The 21,724-nt window shown below is 37.1% G+C and overlaps 1 protein-coding gene across 1 annotated transcript; it reads left to right on the forward strand.

Annotated features, from left to right (window-relative positions):
• The first annotated feature begins 209 nt into the window (after nucleotides 1–209).
• On the forward strand, nucleotides 210–21,711 carry ENO4 (enolase 4). The gene is made up of 14 exons (XM_059821362.1): nucleotides 210–368; nucleotides 2,861–2,989; nucleotides 4,216–4,406; nucleotides 5,948–6,087; nucleotides 8,212–8,381; nucleotides 8,610–8,741; nucleotides 10,222–10,287; nucleotides 11,022–11,084; nucleotides 13,157–13,324; nucleotides 15,088–15,213; nucleotides 17,549–17,744; nucleotides 18,717–18,784; nucleotides 19,352–19,469; nucleotides 21,539–21,711. Exons 1-14 carry the CDS (start codon nucleotides 210–212, stop codon nucleotides 21,709–21,711), a joined length of 1,899 nt encoding a protein of 632 aa, XP_059677345.1.
• Nucleotides 21,712–21,724: the final 13 nt, after the last annotated feature.

Here is a 21,724-nt window from a genome sequence, read left to right on the forward strand (position 1 = left end):
TTCACCGAGCGGCCCACGGGCGGGGCCGGGCCGGGCCGGGGCGGCGGCACCCTGAGGGGACGGCGGCCCCCTGAGGGGACGGCTCTCCCGCCCAGGGGTACCGGGGGGCAGGGCGCGGCGCCCCGCGTGCGCGCGGCTCTCGCGAGAGCGCCGGCGGCCGCCGCCGTCGCCTAGCAGCCGGCCCGGCCTGTAGCTTCCACAGCCCCGCCATGGAGCCCGGCGGACAGCGGCAGCAGCAGCAGCGGAGGCTCCGGGGGCCGCGGCAAGAGGCGGCGGAGTACTACCGAGGCCACCGAGTGCCGGAGCGGATGGAGGAAGCACTCAACGCCCTCTTCCCCCAGCGCCCCGCGGATCTCTACGGGGAGCTGGTAGCGCGGGGAGGGGAAGTAGCGCACAGGCGCCCGCCCCGACTCTCCTGAGGAGACCCTGCAGCACCGCGGGCCGCGGCGGGCTGAGGGGCCGCCACCCCCCAGTGGGGTGAGCGGGGCTGGAGGGGGCTCTCCTCGGCGAGCAGCGGCCTTCCTGGCCCTGCTTCAGGGGCGAGGAGCGGCATGGAGGGGGAGGCCGCCAGCGGCCGCGTGGCGCTCCCCGAGGCAGCCGTGGGTGCCCCCCGTAGCGGGCCTTCCCGTAGCCCACTCCCAGCTACCTGGCGTGGCGCCGGGCTCCGTGCTTGCCCTTAGGCAAGGGGGTGCTGTCCACCCTAGTGCTGCTTGCCCGCCCCAAGCGTATGATAAACCAACAGGTTGATGCGAGGCACTCGACGTCTCTGTCATTAAAATTAAGCTTAAATAACTTCCTGCTGACCCTGGCAAGGTCCTGCGATGGTTTTGTGTTTGTGATCAGTGGCACTTTGATGCTGGGCCAAATACATTTCCGCAGCAGCGGGGCTTTTTGTCCTGTGCTGGTTGCTTGTCTCAACACAAAACCAAAGTATGTTGCCTTGGGCGGGCACAGATGGACATCCCTAATAAAACTGCTGCTCGGCATGGTGATGTCTCGGGCCAGTGGCAACAAGACACTGTGTGCTATTCACACTGCAGCTGTTCCTGAAAAGCAAATAGGCCGCAGTGTGGAAGTGTCAAAAATCAGACCAATTTTATCTGTTCCCAGTTGGCAAAATATTGTAGACAGGAGTCCTAATGAAACCTCTATTAGTGGTGATAGTGGAATTGCCAACACTACAATAGGCAGCAACTCTTGAAAAAAATAATTTCTAGTGTGTACTTTGATGTGAAAGTGGCTGTGGAAATGAAACATTTCATTACATCTTACACCATCTCCAAGTGTTTTGACATCACCAGTGGAAGGGACTAGAACTGCTAACACCTGTTCTTGCTTTGCTTGGTGTTTGGCATGTTCCTCTTCTATGTAGCTATAAGTCTTTCCTAGTTTTCCCATTTGGTAAGTCACAGCTTGGTGACCATCTCCGATAGCAGGCCGAAGAATGAAACTACTACGGAAGTATGTAGTAAACCCCAGGTAGCAACTTAATCCTTTTTTTAAAGCAACATCAGTGTTCATTAAACACAGACAGAGCCCTGCGTATATTCTCATAGTTGGATGATGACGGTTCAACCGGCCCATTAAAGATCATGTTGGAAGAAGTAAGAGAACTCTGCCTGCCAGAAATCTAGGTTTTCACCTTTCTCACAGGGCTCAAAGCTTGCTAACCTAAAATCCCAGCTTTCCCGTGGAGTAGTGACCCCTAGCTACATCAGTTGTCTTGTGTCCTGTTACTAGGTGAGGCATACCCACAACTCCTTAAAACTGTGCCAGCCTTGTTAGCACAAGTTCTGTCCAACCAAAAAACCACTGCTAATTAGGAGTCACAATTGGTCATTGTGTTAAATAACCTTACACCAAGTATGTTCTGTAAGAGAGGAGTCTACAAAAGGAGCGGTTGTCATTGTTATCGAGGAGCTTGCCGACAAGCTTCTCTTCCTTCCAGATTAAATATTCTGCTATGAAGATCTTTAATATTGCATTGATTGAGTGTTGAGACATATGAGCCACTGTACATATGTCTTTGATGAAGCAACCTTGAAACATTATTAGTCTCTAGGACATTAACTACTTTCTATAAGCGAGAAGTATATTCTGAAAATACTTCTCATTTTTCCCTGTCTGCAGCACATACAAGATTTTATGCATAGCATTTCACATGAGAACTTTTTTTGAGCAGGAGGATTTTGGTTAAAGATTGTTTCTAGTGGTTTTTTTAGGGAAAAAAAAATTACAATATTATTTCAAAGCTTAATAGCTACTTGTTAATGAAAGCATGCTACAGGAATTCTAATATAACATTAGGATCTAGTAGAGTTGTGTATGCATTTGTGAGAGTTTTTGCTGTCCAGGATCTTTATTCTCTCCTTACGGGGAGAATAAACATGTATTTTTTCAAGATCTTACCCATAGACAAAATCATTTTATAGCCGCTCACTTTACAGGGGAGGTGGAGGCTATGTGAATTCTAATAGAAATGAGTTTCATGAATAGCATGATGACTATTTTTGTTATTTAGTGTAAAGGCAAGTAAGCTTTGGACAAATGCCTATTTTCTAGGAGGGTTAAGGAGATTTTGATACTCATCAGTAACTTTGCCAAGTAAAACACATGTTGATCTAACCTGGATGTGGCTTTGGACTTCCATGCTTAGATATGATTTGGATCTGGTCCCTTCAGTCTCATTCTTAAGCAGATAATGTAGAAGTAAATGTGCAGTGTAACAGAAGTATTTTGAATACTGGGATGTATAAATGGATTTGCTCAATAGTGGATTTGTTTTAAATATATTTAATGGAATAAAAACCTCTTTGCATGGGAATTGACTTTTAATGAAGTTCTTTCTCTTTCATTTAAGGCTAACTACTTTTCTAAATTTTCAAAAGCCTCAGTAATATGCAAATTAATTGGAAGAAAAGTTCTTGATGGAGTTGGTCAGCCAACATTAGAAGTGGAAATATACTGTACAGTTAAAAACTGTGAGAAGGTATGAGCTGCGTCTTCCTGTTGTATTTATTTTAATAAGACAATATCAGGGAGAGGTACTATTCTACTTACATCGTAAGGAACATTTTATTTTCTATCTTTAACGAGAGGATATGAATCCCTGTGACTCAACAGTTGAGTAAAGTGTTGTAACTTAGAAAAAAAACTGTCACGAAAAGTTAGACAGTGGCAGCAACTATAAAAACTTTATATTTTCTGTGAATTAAACAATACTTTATTTTATGAGTGGGATGTGACAGTGCATCTTTGTATATTAAATTTTTGTCTGTCTTAATGACCATGTAGCTTTTCCTTACAACCCATATCTAGCCCTGTAAGTTCATTTTCCTTTTGCATTTTTCTTTTTTTTTTATTTTCAGATTGTTATATTTCTATTTTTATGACAGTGTTCCAGAAAAATATAGTAGCGGTGAAAAACACAGTATAGGTGAAGGTACTTTTTTACACTTAGGTAATAGGCTGATGTGAGTGATAGTTAAGTCAAACGTATCTATCTAGCACTTGCAATGCAAAATTGATGGCGCATTGCCATCTCTCCTCCAACCTGACATATTCAAGATACTGTCTTTGCAACTCTAGCTATTTTGGAGTAATTATTTATATTTTCCCTCAGTTAAAATATGGTTTACTTCATTCTTGAATTAAATATAATTTTGCAGATATTCACAGTATGTAAATTTAATACTATTAATGCAGGCAACTCTGTGATATTTGTAAATGATGTCTTCATTAAGTGAATTTCTTTAAGAATCGTTTATCCTTCAGCAGTACAGAAAGATATGTTTAAATTACCTAAGCAAGACAAAATGAAACTGATCACGAGGGATGGCATTAACCATGAATGCTGATGAATCATGGTACAACAGGCTACCAGTAGCTGCAATAAAAGATGTCAAAATGACTGTATGGTCTTTAACTCCATTCTATTCTGATAACAAAATATGTGTATAAAGCAGATCTGTCAGAAGGTTTTTGCCTAAGTAGTTATAATTTAGGTCAAGAAACTTGAATAACATCTGTGATTACCAAAGTATAAGAGACTAGGAAGAAGGTGCTGGATGAAAAAAGATAAGTGGAGCAAACAGTAGATTTGGAGATAGGTACTTGCAGAGTTGGTAAGGACATATACTTCTTAGTCTTTCAAATGGCATTTCCAAGTTAGAAATTAAACAGTGTTTTAAGTCTTTTTTTTACATTTTTTTTCAGAGGATTTGTTCCACTGTAATGTCTTCTCATTCTCAAATACTGGAAAATGCTTCACCTGAAACAACTGAAGCTGATGAGAAAGAAAGAAATGACTCTGTTAACATTGCTGTGGAATGGGTGAATGAATCGCTGAACAGAATGTTAAGAGACTTGAAGCCTACTGACCAGTGTACAGTTGATAAGATGCTTGGGTAGGTCTTGCATATTATGCAAATTATTGCATTTGAAATATACAGTATTAATTCATATTGTAAATGAAAAAACATACAGAATATTCAATGTTTTCTAGTATTTTTTAATATATATTTTTAGGATGGGATGCCTATCTCAGATACATTGCACTATATTATTTCCTGCTTTTTTCATAATTATGATATGAAAATCATGCTGTTTTTTACAAGGTTTCATACATGGGATACAAAAATAAGAGTCTCCAAGAAAAAAATGCATGAACATGTTCATGAGTCAAAGGCTCCGTTTAAGAAACTCCTTCAGTGCCAGTTTAATTCAGCGGGGATGTTTTTTCAGACTGCGACTCCACTTCTTCTGTTCATTACACTGCAGAACAAAAGTGGTATGAAGGGCCTGCGTCTGTGTCTTCTGCATCGAGCTAATCCACAGAAAACATGTATATACATAGAGTTTTCAGGTTCTGGTGGAGTCTTCTTTCTGAGCAAGCTACTCCAAAAGGCTTCTTACTTGGGACAATTAGTTTCTTTGGAAATATAGTTTCTTTAGTAAACACCTGTGTTTATTTTCTCATACAAATATTTCTCCTTGGGAGCCTTCCAAAGTAAAAAAGAATGGCCATATTTTTCCATTCAAAGAAATATGTCTGGTTTTTATAAGAAAAAAAGACCTAAGTTAAAAACATCACAGATGTATCTGAATATATTTTTACAGGATCATTAGAGGAACTACCTGGCAACATTACGGCATTTTTCACCCTGGAAGCAGTAATATGGCCTGTCATCCTCTTCTGTAGTTGGAAGTGTTTCTTTCAGCTTCATCACTGAGGGGAATGACACTTTGCTGTAGGGATAGAGGATGGGCTGCCACACTTAACACAGAGACTGTAGCAATCAGACCTAATAGCCTTCCACGTGGATTAGCTTTGGGGAAACCTTGATCAAGGGAATAAAGACTCAACTGGATAGAAATTCTTCCAACTGAAGTGGGTCTAAATAAGAGTTTAATGCATTTTTTACACTATTTTATATAACTTACATACTCAGTTTGTCTGAATTGGGTGACCATGACCCACATATGCAGTTTCCAGTTCATGCATGTAATTGAAATTCAGCCACTTCTGAGCTTACAGCCACTTAGATAAACAGTGTACAACTGACCTATTGGATTAGCAACCTAGGCCAAGCTGTTGTATGTCATGAAGTTATGACAGGATCTGTTACTACCATGCAAAGCAAATACATCTTTCATGCTAAGATTGTCTGCACAGAGCTGCCTTTCAAATCAGTGTCATCTGAAGAGCATGTATTAAGGTTTATAATACTTGCTTGCGGTGCTTTTTGTTTAACCAACACTGCAGATAACTATCAAAAAATAATGTCGTTTATTGACTTCTCCAGCTTCACACAACGAATCTATGGCAGAAGCTCAAATAGATGTCCTTAATCCATCTCTTAGCATGTTCTTTAGCCTGTATCCTGTGTCTACTTGTCACACGTCTAACAATATTTTGAGCCACTAATCTTTATGCCTTTTCCCTCAGTGAATACTTTACAAAAAAAGTAAAAGAAAATAAAGAAATTCAAAAGCAAGAAGAAGAAGAAGAAGCTGCCATTCTTGCCCTTACTTCATGCACTCCATCAGCAACAGTGCTACCTGGGAAAAAAAAAGCAGCAAAACCAGGTTTTAGTTATTTCATTTTAGTATTTTCTGCAATACAGATATTGATAAAGGTGCTAAAATACTTTCTGAAGTATTCCATGGACACGGAATACTTCAGAAGACATGACACAGTGTCTCATGTTTAAAGGGTTTGGTTACTGTGTCCTAAATCTTCTTTCTGATCTCAGCAGTTTCTACTGCAGAAATGAGAGAGGGGAAAATAGAGTTTTCTCATCATTCACATGCATTGGTTGAACAGAGTTTCTGCCTTTGTTTTACAGCTGGCTTAGACAGGAGGTTATTACTCTTCAGAGTGAGGAGTAAGAATGGAGGAGGATGCAAATAAAGAATAAAAATGAAAATGATAAGGAAAGAAAAGGGAATCACAGAACTGAACAGGAAAATGGAAATAGAATTAAGATAGAAGTTGGAAAGAATGCAAAGAGGGAGGAAGGGAAGTTTCTTGCTAACACTGAGAAAAGACAGAAATAAGGTGAAAAGCAAAAGAGAAAGAAGGAAGGAGATGAGATGGGAATGACGGGCAGTACAGAGTAAAAAGAAGTAAGCAAACAATGCTGCTAAAGGAAAAAATTATGTGAGAGTAGAGAAAGAGGGTAAGTATACATGGCCAAAAAAAAATACCCAAAGGAAAAAAGCACCATATGTTACCTCCGTATATGCATTACCCTCAGAAAAAAAAAAAAAAAGGTTTGTTATCATTTATTGGAAGGGCAGAAAATTTTGGCAGATTATTGTTTCTTATCAGTTTAGTTTCAACTGTCATATAGTATCAGTAAAACCTCCCAATTAATGTGTTAGAAGTGTGCACAGTAAATTCACCCTTGATCTGAAATGTCACATCTGCAGTTCTCAGGTCCATCCAGATGTCATCATGTTGTATATTATACTTGTAGTCAAGCTTCTGCTGCTACATATATTACATGTTTTCACTAATTGTGCTTTCTTTGTATTTGATTGTGCCATTGACTGTAATATTGTTGTTAGAATCCATACCTGACTATTAGGAGCCAAGGATTATAAAGCTACTTGTTGTTACAGGAGTCCAGTAACAGATGGTGACTTCCAGTAGCAGGTACTTTCAGCGGTAGCATCTATGTTGTCATTTATGCAGGTTACAAAGTAGTGTAGTCGAAAGAATCTCTGCAAAACACTGCAGTTTATCAGAGTTGCTCAGTACTTGATTACTAGTGTTTATGTATGTAGCTCTTTATCCTCAATGTAAGAGGTATAGAATTTGTGTATAGTACGCAAAAGATGCCTAATCTAATCTGCATATCCAATTAAGGTCCTATTAAGAACATTTTATCATAAAATATCAGTTGTATCCGGTAGTATTTATATTTTATTGAAATCAAAACTTGCACGGCACTCCTTTTGGGAACCAAAGTAGTTGGTCAGACTTACAAAAAGCCCCCAATGCATATGATTCTTGAGAATCAGACTGCTTATTTCAGTTTCACATAGGTGCTTACTGTACATGTTCATGTAAGCACTGCAGGCAATAAATATGGTAGTGGGAACTGCTGGGTTTCAAGCATTTTGACAAAAGTTACTCTACTGTATCTGAAAGGGTAATAAGTTCTTTTGAAATTTTAACAAGACTATGCATGTGGAATAGATAAAAGACCTGTTCTCTCATTGAAAATTCCAACTGTAATAGGCCTACATTTTTTTCACACTCATTATTAGAAGAAATCAAGTATGCATACTCCCAATCAGGTTATATGTAATCTTCCAAGTTGTTTATGCAAAAGCTGAGCATATAAGGAGGACAATAAAGAATATTGAAATCATGCTTGTGAAAGGAACCTGAAAAGTGATATGACATTGCTGGATATAAACATAGATAAATAAAAATACATATTTCAGTGACTGAAAGATCTCTAAAAGAAATGGATTTGAAATACATTTGACACCAGAGTGAGGACAGATACTTTGCTTACTTGTAAGGTCATTTCATACAGAAAAAATGACAAGATTAGTCTAAAAATAAAAGAACTGATACTTTTGTAATACATTGAGTACATACTGAAATGACAATACCATATTTACTCATATAACTGTGATACATAAGCACACATTTTAAACCAAGAAAATATTTAGCTTCTACTTTCTGTCTTGTAGGGAAGAAAGTGGCAGTTGCAGAGAGAACGATTCCACCTGCAGAACCCGTTGAATCAGTGCTTTGTGGCAGCTTAGCCATTGGGGGAACATCACTTGCTATAGCTAAGGCTGGTGCCACCATTAGCCGTATCCCATTGTACTTACACATTGCGCTGCTCAAACGTGATCAGGTACATGTGACTTTTGTCATTTTGTTTATTTTATTCCAGTTATCACAATTATTCTAGAATTCTGAAGCCAGTAGTCCCCTGTGACAGTGGTATTAAATATACCTCATAGAATACACCCTTAAGACCATTGTCTGTAGCAGTCTTTGAACCATGTGCCATAATTAAAATATATAAGAAATTATTCTGATTTTTAACATTTTTATTTTCACATGGTACTCCCAGTTACAGGATTCACCTAAAGAAATTACTCTGCCACTCCCAATGGTTACTCTGTTGAACTGTGAAAAAATTTCACCTGCAAAACTGAAATTAGTGAAAGAAGTTATGCTTATACCACCAGTTCAGTTATCACTCAAACAGGTACTGTTTCATTTTTGTTTTTATAAATACATTCTATAGACTTCATATAAACTATATATGTACATAAGTATATAGATCTTTTCAATATAGTCCTTACAAACTATTTTTCATTTTTTGTTTACTTGTAAGGCCAAAGTTTTAACAAATGTTAGTGCAGAATTCCAACACCAGGAACATTAAAGTAAGTAAGTAGATGGAGATTTAAAAGAAGATACCTGAAGATTCCAAGTTAAAAATGTATGTATTAGTATAGAGGAAAAAATCAGTGCATTGAAGAAGATGTAGGGGAATTGTGTTACACAACAATAAGATATTTTCATTTTGTTTAGAATGTGATTTTACATTAACAGATTACAAATAGTATCTGTTGATTGATAGAGCATACAAAACAACAAAACTCATAACAAATTCACAGGAAAGCATAAAATCTTTGGGAATAAATTGCTTTAAAAAAGAAATTGTGAAGATAGAAGGGAATACAAAGAAGACTAAATCTATTCAAGGGGCAAGAAGGATGGCTGAGACAGACTGGATCAGCCCTGTCTTTTTGTTGAGCCATGTGTTGCATTAAAGAATGTATCTGCACAAGATGCCTACATTAGGGTTGTGGTTTCTACTTCGTATGCTGGTGACCTGAACAAATAGCTGAGCTCGATTCTCTTTCTTTTTTCCTTTTCCTTTAACTTTTTAGAATTGTCACGAAGAGTTCTTAATAAGGTTGCTAATTCTGTACCTTTCAAAGACATAATGCCTCCTAGTGCTCATGGGAGAGTAGCAAGCTGTTTGCTGCAGTGCAAAAAACATAGCCATTCGTCCTGTGTTGATGTGTTGTCAGCTGTGACTGACTTCTGCCCCCTTCAGTATTCCTTTACTGGCACAGTTTAAGAAAATCTGAAATGTGATTTACGAAGTTAGCATTAAACTTTTACTAACTCAGCTGAAAAGGAAAGAGGGTCTTGCATTAAAAGCAATGGATTAATTTAATTGGAGTGTTCCTCCATTCCCCAAATGTTTAAAATGAAGACAGTAATTTTTTTCCCTGCTTCCTGGAAATGTTCTAAAGGTAAATACATTCAATTTTGTCAGAGTTTCCAGTTAGGAAGTCGTAGGTAGAGTCACAGTTGTGAACACTGATTATCATCTTCCCACTTCTCAGACGTTACACAGACCTGGATATTGCTTACTTGTTAGATTTGGGAAGGTTTCCTTTTGGGGAAGAAGAGACTACTTTTCTTGCCATCCTATTCAGCAGCATAATCAAACATTCCTGTTCATTCCACTGCTACTAACCCTTATCATTGGACACTTGACTGCATTTTGTGGGTGGGGGGATTGTGTTAAGGAAGTCTATAATAGCTTTTTTAAAAAAGATGTTATATTAAGATCTGCATTTAGAGTAAGTGTTCGCTCTCTTCTGATTTAAGCTGCTAAAATGAAATAATTTATCTTTCTTTTGAAGATTACTGTTGTTTAATTTCAGGGCATAGAAAGAGTTCTGGACATTCAGAAAGAAATGAGGAGACTGTTGGAGCCCCCAGGCAAAGCGGTACAATAAAAATGTGTAGTAATAATGTGATGTACTTCATTTGGTCTTTCTACTACTATTGCCTTTTTAAGCTTAAACATGGAACATTTGGCCTGTTATCAGGTTTAGTCATATGGCACAGAATAGAAGGTGTGTTTCTCTGACAGATGAATAAAACATTGGCCATTTGGTGATACTAAATTAACGAAGATAGAATAAAACATTGTTCTAAGCATAGTAAGACTTCCCGTTTACCTGAAGAAGTACACTGGGAGTGAATGGTATCACAGTGAATATACAATATATGGTTCTGATCTTGGTAAGTCTCACACACACAACATGTATTATTCAAGGTACTATTGTTGTAGTAGTATATCAATCTCAGTATGTGCATATGCTTTTTACAAAGCGAGGCTGTTGGGTTTCTCCAAGTACAGAGTCTAGATTCTCATTTCTGAGATCCCTTGTATTTTTGATAGGCTAGTTGAGAATCTTTTGAAAAAACAAATGATGGTAGGGGTGACACCCACTTAGAAATACACATTTTAAATGAGTTACCACCACAAAATAAAACCAGGTGGTTGCTGATAGTATTCAAGACAAAACAGAAGCTATTTCCTAACTTAAATAATCTCTTTAGACCAAAATTCAGTAAACTACTTTTCTTTTTTTTTTTTTTTTTCCATTCTGAGGTCTCTCTGTCATTTTTGGACTTTTCAATAGCATTGATTTCTTTCTTCTTTCACTCTCAACAGCCCAGTCCTCAACTAGCAGACAGTAAGAAAGGCAGAGCACATAATACAGGGAAGAAAGCTCTGGTAAGAAAAAAGATTTTCATTTTAAACCTTCAGCAAAGTATTAACAACAGCAGGGAACCAAACTGTTCTTAAGAAATGAACGTTAATCTACATTACCATTTTGGAAAGGTCAAGGCAAGACTTTTAAATACTCCAAATGCTCATACTTTACATAATAATTTGGATTTTTCTGACTATACCTTCCCTTCCTGTGGAACAATAACAGAAAGGGGAAGTTCTTCTGGAATCTGGTCATTTTTCTCATATAGAAACCCTGGTAAATTATCCAAATGAGCATTTTGCAGGCCTGTAGCACCAGCAGAGAACATGCCCTTTTGATCATGTAGGGCATAAAACTATTACATGTAAGACTTGTGCTGTTTCCTAACTCTGAGAGTGTAACTCCCCTCTTAATCATGCTGCATTAAGTTCCCAGTTCCTGTTTGAGGTTGTAGATAATGGCAGATACAAACCAGAAGCTAAAGGGCAGCACGCACAATAGTGTGCAGGGCATTATTTTATATGACTCAAATGATCTTTTTTTTTGCACTTCAAAACCTGTAGTTTATAGATTAATTTTCCAAATAGTGGGATGGAAATGCCGTGCTGGTTTTGCTCTCCATTCTGAGATGATTAAAATAGGTGAGAATTTTTGCTGTTGTGGAGTATACAAAAGCAAGGATGAACGGAAGTTTTCCTATTTTTTTGTTGCTTAAACAATGCAAAATTCATCATCATTAATCAGCTGGCCAATGGTTTTCTGGTGGGTAATTTTCATATTCTTATCACAATATGTACTGTAGTTGCAAATTAACATAATTACTTTTCTGAAAAAATTCCATTTATTTCAAAAGGAGAAAACTAAAGGAGATAATAATGGTACTGAATTTTAAACTGATAAAAGCACCGTGTTAGTTTGAACTTTTCTGGGTGGAAAATAAAAAGGAAAAATGACAAAGTAGGCAGTGAAGAAGAACTTGTTTAGGTTATAGAAGTAAAGACTAGACAGAAAAAATGTTTTTATAAAGATAAACAATGCTTTTAACAGAATTTAACAAGGCACACAATGTGGGTGCCTTGAAAATCACATGAAAATGCACACTTAACCTGTATCTCACGTTAAATGCAGGAAGACTGCAGCATTTCTTGCTGTTTATTGCTGCAGCTGCTCTCTAGTGCTCCAAAAGTAAAGTCAAATAGATTGTCTCTCCTTGCAGATCGCTACAAAATAATCTCATAACAATTTGATCTGCATTTTCTTCCTAATTTTTTATGTGAAGGAACACATTCATATATCCTCTGTAGCTAGGCCTCTGTTCTGTCCACTGTAGTTGGTTCTCTACCTCTTGTCAAAACCAATGCCTTCCAATTGACTTCTCCAGTCTAACCCAGGATTATATCCTACTGCTTTCTGGGCAACTTAGTGTCATTCTTTATAATCCAAAATTGACAGACTTTAAAGTTAAAGATCAGTGTTTAAAAAAACCTACAAAAAAACTGGCAACAGAAGGACATGTGAAATATTTGCTCAATGCAACTCTGCTTGTGGCTCGTGTCCAGGACTACTGTTCCTGAGGCAGACAACTCCATGCAGCTGTGCTAGAGGTATTTCCCCTCTATGAAATTTGTTCCTTCTACAAGTCTTATAAGAGTCTAGTGTTTCTTGAACGCTCCATAGAGGCAATATCAAAGTTGTAGGCGAGGATAAATGAATAAAGGCTGTTTAAAAGTGGAGAATATGTTTTTGTGGCAAAGGGATAGTCCAGAGCACCAGCAACTTTTACTTTGCATCCATGACAACTCAGTGGTTGGTAAGAGTGCCCTTAAAATCTTTTTGTAAACCAGTACTGGCCATATAAGAGCGAGAACTACATGACTAGACATATTTCCAAGCACTATTAGCTCTCTACTCATTAGCACTTGGTTATCCTTCATTCATAGAGAATTGTCCTTAAAGTTGCTAATGTGATTTCTGAGAACAGATTTATATTTTAATGACTGAATGCAGACTGAAATGACAGTGAAAATATATATGTAAGTATTATATATATACATGTGTGTAAATAAAGTGATTATTTTTGTTTTACTTTCAGCCACGAGCCTTAAAAAGAATATCGCACTTAGGTTGCCTAATAACAGGATGCGATAATCTAGAACAACCCCTACTCCTAATGCAAACAGCTTGCAATAATATTGGCCTGGAGCTAGGAACAGACATGTATTTAGCAATAAATTGTGCTGCTCATGAATTAATGGATTACGTAAGTTCTTTTGAATACCTATTTTTTTTATTTTTAAAAGGAATGTTGTTAACATTATTTATCATCACATTGCAAACTCACCTAGAAGCTTGTAACTCCATTTCTTAAGGTAGCAATCAAGCAAAGCAAAAGAATTGTCTCTGCATTTATAAATTGTGGTTGAATCAGTCCTACAACTGTAGCAGATATGTGATTGGATTGTGAGTGCAAGGGGACGAGACATGCAGACAACCTTCTGGTAGCTTGATACAGTGGGAGCAGTGAGAATGCATGTATTCCTCCTCCGCAGCTATACCAGCATACTGATGGTGCACCTTCCATGGGATAAGGCTCACTGGACCAAGGCAGACCCCCATTACATCTTGTGTCCTGCCTGTTCGTGATTTAACTTTAATCATTCAAATGGTATAGGCCTGCCTGAATCAGCCAGGTTTATTCCTTTTCTCTGTTTATTTATTTAATAAGATCTTTCAGATCAGTCTGTGTCAAATATAGCAAACTATTTTAATGGGAAAACGCCTATTATGTGCTCTGTTTAACAAACCAGCATCATTTCACATTACATCTCAGACAATTTTGTATTGAAGTATTAAGTGACAAATACTGTGGGTTTTTTTCATTTCACCACAAGGTATAAATGAAGTCATTATCTTCTATCCACCTTGTTTTCAAGGATGAAGAACAAGAGATTATTTACACAAGTACACTTCTGTAATGCCCTCACAGCACTAAATGCTTATTTCTCCATTTTATTACACTACATCTGTTGTTTTCTTCAAACTACCTTGACCTTTCTGTGTATTTTTACTATGGTAAAAATACTATGGTATATTTTACTACAGTAAAAATACCATACTATGGTATGGTAATTTTCCAGATTTTTATTTGACAAAGTTTATTTATCTCCAGCTGAAGTCTTAAAGTGCTTGCCCCTTGTTCCAAGACCAATCAGGCTTCCCTTTAAGCGGAAAAATAAACTTCCTATTACGTTTTGTATCTCATGAGATTTTGCGTATTCGGATGTACTAGAGTGACAAACCTTCCATTATTAATATCTTTTGTGAAAGTAGTTGCTTTCCTGACAGTTTGTGATATCTGCATCCTATGCCAGAATAGGCAAAATCATCTATCAGTAATTCTGTAACTTTCTGTTATTGAACTGTTAAAGTCACTAAAGCAGTGGGTATTCTGGCTCAGTTTGATAGTGTGCCCTTAATAATACTCGTACGCTGCAGTTTGTGCTTCCCATAATGATGAGACTATTTTTAAACTAGTCTTTTTTTGAAAGGGGAAAGAGGCAAGGAAAGGCACTATCTTGTTTTTGAGCACTGAGGGTGCACTCCTTTCCCCTAGCAATATTTTCTTTATGAAAATGAAGACAAGAAACTAACTTTTTTTGGAAGTGAAAAGTGGGGTTTTTCATGCAAGGTTTAATAAAAATGTCAAATATCACTACCTTTATGACAAAGTAGTGTAAAACTGGCAGTGTTGCCTAGAAAATGCTGAAATAAATCTCCCTTATTTTGTGAGTGACATCTTTCAGAGACTTTGGCATGAGCCCACTGGAACCCACAGTTACTTTAGGCAGAGTTTTCTGTAACAATGTGCTGACCACTTTTAAAGCAGACAAGTGAATGTGTGCTTATTGAACCCACTGCCTTAATAGAGATACTACTGTCACAAGATCTGTATGCTTATGTTAGTACTCTGGTTTTTAAAGTATTACCTTCCTTATCTTTTATGCTTTTTACTTTACTCTCTAGGTTAAAGGCAAATATGAAATACTCACTGGAACATTCAAAAGTCCTGATGAAATGGTTGACATGTATGTGGAACTGATTAATAAATTTCCTTCTATTATTGCATTAATAGATCCCTTAAGAAAAGAGGTAAGACACCACAGTGCAGTCCTTGAAAAATTGATAATACTGTTAAGTGGTATATCACTGAACTTTTCATATTTTTACAAAACATAAAATACGAAGCTTCTGGTTTTGGAGTCTTTAGGCACAAAAATATCACTATAAAAATGTATGTAACAATTCATTTGCATATCTGTAACTGAAAATAACTCTAAATTTTTCTATACTTTTGACATAATTCCTGACAGAAAATAATCCTGGCATGAACAGAATATGGTCAGTACAAGTATTTTAAAGAATTACAAGAAATTTTTTTTTTCTGATTCTACTTGCTAAACCACTGTCTTTTTTATTACATTTTCCTTCTTATGCAAACAAATAATTCAAATCATAAAATCTAATTATAAAATTCAAGTTAATTATATTATATTATATTATATTATATTATATTATATTATATTATATTATATTATATTATATTATCTTATCTAAAAATTTGGACATAGTTGTATATTCCTTAGAATCACTCAAAAAAAATTATTGCTGCTGTTCTTTATGATTGAGATTTATACCCAAAGCCAGAACAAACCTGTCACTGGCAGCATTGTTTAGCAGAATTTTTAAAGCGGTGGTAAGATACCATGTATTTACCACTGTGATCAAAGTTAGAGGAGTTAATTTAGTGTCACCAATAGATTACAAGAATAAAGTAGAAGACTATTAAGCATGTTTTCAAGTTATAGATGGATGAAAGAAACAGATTAAATGTTAGCATTTATACATAAGATTAAGTTTCCATGTATTACAAAAAAGATAAAAACTTAATTGTAGCAAACCCTGCAATTGTAGACCTAGATTCTGCAGTTGCACAACTTAATAAAATTTTGCTCTTGCTGTTGAATTGCACATTTTATCTTCTTTGAAATAAATATATGGGGTTTGTTTTCATGAACAGAACCTGAAGACCGTGATTGAAAGGGGAAGCAAAGTGATGTTGTCTTTGTGAATCTGCCCAGTGCTTGAATCAGTAATTCTAAAACAGATGAACTGCAAAATCCATCTGATTTTGTTCTTATCTGGAACTTTAAAAGTTCATTGTTTGAATAACTGTGTTTACTGTTACCTCGCTCTAGTTAGCCTTGCCTCCCTGCACTGACTGGTTCAGTCTGACTCTCTGAATTACCCATGTTCCAAAACACCAGATTATTCCCCATTCCTGCCAGGGCTGTAAACTTCCTTGAGAATTCTTGTGAAGAAACATATTTGCAATATGAAAATCTGCAGGAGAACTACAACAGATAGTGAAGTACAGTTTGAAACAGAATACTGTTAAGGGACATGCCTCTCCTCCTCCTCCCCCCTCGCAAATTTACAAAGTTTACCCATGCCACATCTTTGCCACAGATAATTAGGTCCTTGACGATTAGCTCTGGTACCAGTTCAACAACTCCTTGCTGGACAGCAGACCACTTTAGAGTGCTTAAGTTTAAACATTTGTTCAGGTGTCAAAAACTGCATTTTCACTTACACGTGGGCTTGAAATCCTTATAAGAAGGGACCCTTATACAGACTGCAACTATATAGGTACAAAAGCTTGTCTGATCCGCAGACCAAGAATTATTACTGGAGAATTATTAACTAGAAAAGTAGCGGTTTTAATGCGAAAACCTTGTATTCTGTGGACACAAAGCAAGCAAATTAATTTGCAAATTTCTTCTTTCAAATTATTTATGTATCCTTGTCCTTTATTTATCCTTAAATCTCAGTACCATGTGGACAACACATTAAATCAAGAAACAAAGACCCTAAAAAATGGAGCTTTGCAGGAAAGAGAGCGTTGTATTCTGCTGTTCCTTATAGCTCAGTCTTACAGCTCTGAACATCCTGTCATGATACATGTCACTGAGTCTATGACTGCCTCCTATTCTATATTCAAGCAAATATTATGACACAAAATATTAACACAAGAATGAGTCCTCTGAATAAAACAATAGAAAATTATTTTATGTTCCATTAAAATTAAATAAATCTCAGGAAGGAAATGAAAATAGTAAACTCCTACAGTTAATTTAATTTGAAATATTTTAAACTATACTTGTGTGCAACTAGCTTTGATTAATTCCAGATTAGAATTTATGTTTTCTAGAAAAATCTTAGAATCCAAGCAAAATTCTGGAGGTATGTTTTTCTTAGGTAGACAGATGTAAAATACAGTATAAAATATAATATGTTTCTATGAAGGGTATCTTTAAGATTAAAACCAAATTTTTAATTATTTTTTTAAAATTTTTACGTCCTCAGTAAGGGTTTTCATTCAGTTTAGTTTTTTAAACTCCAGTTATTTACCTGATTGTTTATGCAGGACAGACAACAATGGAATAATATATGTTGTGCTCTTGGCTCCAAATGTTACCTCATTGCTGAAGATGCTGCCACATATATTTCCAAACTTAAAATTGACCAAAACATAAACATACCAACGTGCAGTGGTGTTGTCCTAAAATATATTAACCAAACCAAGGTATCAGACCTCATAGAAGTTACTGGACTTCTAGATGGTGAGTAGAGGGGGGGAAAGGCTGACTTTCAAACCCTACAAGTCAAAAAATAGCATTGCTACACCTGTAAATATTACATCTTTTTATTTAATTATTGCCACTTCTAATTTAGAAAGTGCTTGTCAGAAGAAACTAAAATTCATGCTTTTTATTCACAAATCTCTGTTCAGAAGCTTAAAACAGCATCCAAGGCTTCAACTATAGTAAATCAATACACTGTGATGCTTTGAATGTGGGTGCCCTTTGACACTGCAGCTCAGCATCGTACAGTTAGATATCAGAATTAAACAAAATAAAAAAAGATGTAGTTGAGTAATCTGAATTTTGACTAATACTAGTATTAATAATTAAGAAATCCAAACAAGCCCAAATGTTTAAAATTGCAGTTTACGTAGATTATTGACTACATATTATTGAGCCTTTGGTAACAGTACTAAGAACTTGTGCACTTTCATATGTAAGATTTCTCTTTGCATAAATTTTTCTTTATTCATGTTTATACCCAAGGAATAGATGGACAAATTTAATATATCTAAGTTGCTTCCTTATTCCTTGAAAAAGCCCAGAATCACTGTGTCAAAGCAAATAAATAGCAAAAAGATTTCATTCAGTCATGATGGTACGCTCTTTTTTATAGTGAAGAAAAATCATTACTATAGTAAAGAGCATATTTAAAATAAATAGAACAGCCTCTTAGGCTGTAGAATACGTTACCAGGCAGATCAGCTAGAGACAAAAACTAAGATAGGACGTTAGATATTCCCTTGACCATGCTGAAAATAAAACGTAATGTTAATGTAGCAAACTAATATAGTTTACATCTTTATGAGATGGGTTTCATTGGTTTTACTCCTGTTGGTATTTAAGCTCAGATAGCCCAAAGGGAAACAAAAAATAAAAAGTCCAAACAATTTCTGTGTCGAATATGTAAAATATACACTAAGGAAGGTTTTACACTCCCGTTATATATAGGTCAGAGACATATTACCATATTAGGAAGTCCAGATGGAGAATCTTCTGATGATAGCCTTGCGGATCTGGTAAGTATTGAAAGCTGTTCAATTGCTGAATTACCAAAACACTGCTTTTAACATGAACTATTTTCCAAGGAGAAAGCCTGTTTCTGCTTGAGAAAAGAAACAACGTTTTACAAAATGGGCTTTTTCTAGAGAGTTGCTTTTTTTCCTCACAGAGAGTTAATCTTTGAGTTTAAAGAGAACACACAGGAAATTTGCCAAAGCAGGGAGTGTATTCAAAAGTGTGTATGATCTATTTCATTGCTTTAGTTTATAAAAAAAAATGTGAGTTACTTAAAATATTTCTGAGCAATGAAAATATTTTAGGCAAAAATTCTTAACACTAATATATTTAGTCTTTTTGTATTAAAGCTACATTTGCAAATAAAATTTCATTTCATACGCCAGTGAAAATTATTGTTTGCATCCAACAAATCTTTCACTAAGAGATTTTATTTCTATTTAAAGGAGGGTTTTTCTCTGTAGAAAGATAAGCGTGTTAAATTAGAAGTAGGATACCATGTTTGATAATTAAGAATGACTTCACTTCCCAAACAGTGTGGTTTTAAAATACGCACTTTCTCGTTTAAGGCTGTTGGACTGGGTGCCAGGTTTGTCAAGTTGGGAGGTCTTTCCCGCGGAGAAAGGGTGACCAAATACAACCGCCTTCTTGCTATAGAGGAAGAACTGGCCAAGAATAGAACGCTACGTATGAGCTTCTTTCTTACTTTGTTTTCAGCTTGCAATGAATACGAGAACAAAGATTGGAGGGAGAATGATTGAAACTGCACCACAGGAGGGGAGTGAAATCAAAAGACTATAAATAAGCGCTGACAAAAAAAACCTAGGATAGCACTTGCCACAATGTATATTGTTGTCCTAATGGATTATCTGTTTACTGAATGTTAAAATAGACCCCTTCTTGAGGAGTAGCCTACATTAAGCTTTTTTCCAGAATTAATTGGTTGGAGTCTTGAAGCCCACAGTGCAAAAGGAACAAAACAAAAACCACGCATATAACACGCCGAAAAGCTGCCAAAACGGAATTTTAGGCCAAATACCCCAACCTCCCTCAAGCCCCTAAACATATATTGCTAACAAAACTTCATTTCACAACCCCCTTTTGTGTGTTACACTTCCAGCAACATGTGTTTGGAAAGCTACAATTGCATGGGTAAGCACTAAATAAAACCCAAGAAAAATGAAGTTGCCTATGCACATTCAGCCTTAGCCACTTGTATGCATCTGCCTGCATTTCAGGATCTGCATCTTCTTTTTACACTATACTCTACACTGTTAAATGCTTAACAGTTCATTAGAACCACTTCTCACTTGCTCAGGTATCAATCAAGACGGAATAAAGGCATACAGTCTGAAGGGGTGGCAGAGAGAAAAGGAGAGGAAGAAAGGAAGGAAAGGGTTTGCAAGAATTTATTATGCCTAAGAAAAAGAAAAATGAAGGAGAATTAAGTCATTTTACCCTCTTGTTTCTAATCATTTTCAATCTTCTATACACAAGATAGCAGCACTTGACATGCACACTATAGAACAAAGTCTTTATTTTTAAAAAAATTTATTGAAAATATTCTGAGTTTTTGAAATCTCCCCCTTGCTCATATATAATCACTGAAAAAATAGAAACATAGACAGAAATTCTTTTTTGCTAAGACAGTAGTTCCACAGAATGCATTTTTCAAAAACAAGACAGATAATTATAAAGAGCTATGAACTTGTAACTGCCTCAGCAATATTAATATATTACTTATTCTAATGGTATAGTCTAAACAAAGAGCTCGAGTTTGACAAACATTTAAACCTATATTTCATAAACTGAAATAGCAACAATTCCCGAAGCCGTTAATCATTTGGCAGAAATAAAATCCAATAACTAAATCAACAGCAGGGAAATACTGAGATCGCATGTCTGAGCTGCATACCAAACTCTTCATTTGCCTGGGCTGCGAGCTGTGAAACACACTGGAGAGCTGAGAAGTAGGGGACACTGTGAGTGGCTTATAGATGGGAGGTGACACTGGCCCAGGAGTGGCTGCACTGGGCATGCAGCTGGGCCCAGGAGCACCAAAACCGGCACCCTCAGGTCTCCTGTGGCCTTGCCCCCTCCCTATGAGTAATTTGGGTTGCGCAGAAGGCTTTGCCCCGATGCCGACGCTTTCTTTCAGCCACTGGATTCACCTGGAAGGTGGGCGTGAACTGCTTGCAAGCTGAATCAGACTGGCCATCCCTTTACTGAAAAGTCACATATATAGCTGAGATGTATTCAGTGATGGGGCATATGTGGCAAAACAGGGAATTAGGTGGTGAGGTTAGGGAAGAAGGAGCGTCACAGGATTGGGAAACAGCGGTGAGAAGAGAGGTGAAGTGTTAGCTACAGGAGCAACATCTGAACATGGGCTTACACTAAGTTGTTACAGGCTGGGGTAGAGAAGAGGCACAGTCAGCTGATGGGAACGTTTGCAAGAGCACCAGTGCAGAGGAAGATGTGTGTTCAAAAAAAGGACAGCAGGGCGAGATGATCAGTGAAGAAGGGAATGCAATAAATATCCCAGCTCAAGCTGCTGTGCGCCATGCCCTAATCCTGTGATCAAAGTGCAGGGCTGTTGCTCCTTTGTTTCTAAGGACCAGACTTTTAAAGGTGTTTAGAAACTCTTGTAAGCATCATGTGGCATTTTAAAAAAAATCCAAGTGCACCAGAACATTGCAAGAAACCAGACTACAGCAAACACAGGAATGAGATTCTTTTTTTCTCTTCTATTTCAGGTGAAGCAAATCTTGAATTTACTGCTTTTACTGAAGAATCACTGCCAGAAAAACAGCTTTCTGATGTACTTCCTCCCCCAAAGCAGGATTTGTTGCCTCCACAGTGCTCTCAGCCAGCCCTGCAGGTTCACAGCCTGCCTGCTCAGCTCCCAGAGCACAGCACGCTGACCTAGCTTGTCAACGTTA

Source organism: Gavia stellata, chromosome 9 (genome assembly GCF_030936135.1).
Source record: "Gavia stellata isolate bGavSte3 chromosome 9, bGavSte3.hap2, whole genome shotgun sequence".
NCBI classification, from domain to species: Eukaryota; Metazoa; Chordata; class Aves; order Gaviiformes; family Gaviidae; genus Gavia; species Gavia stellata.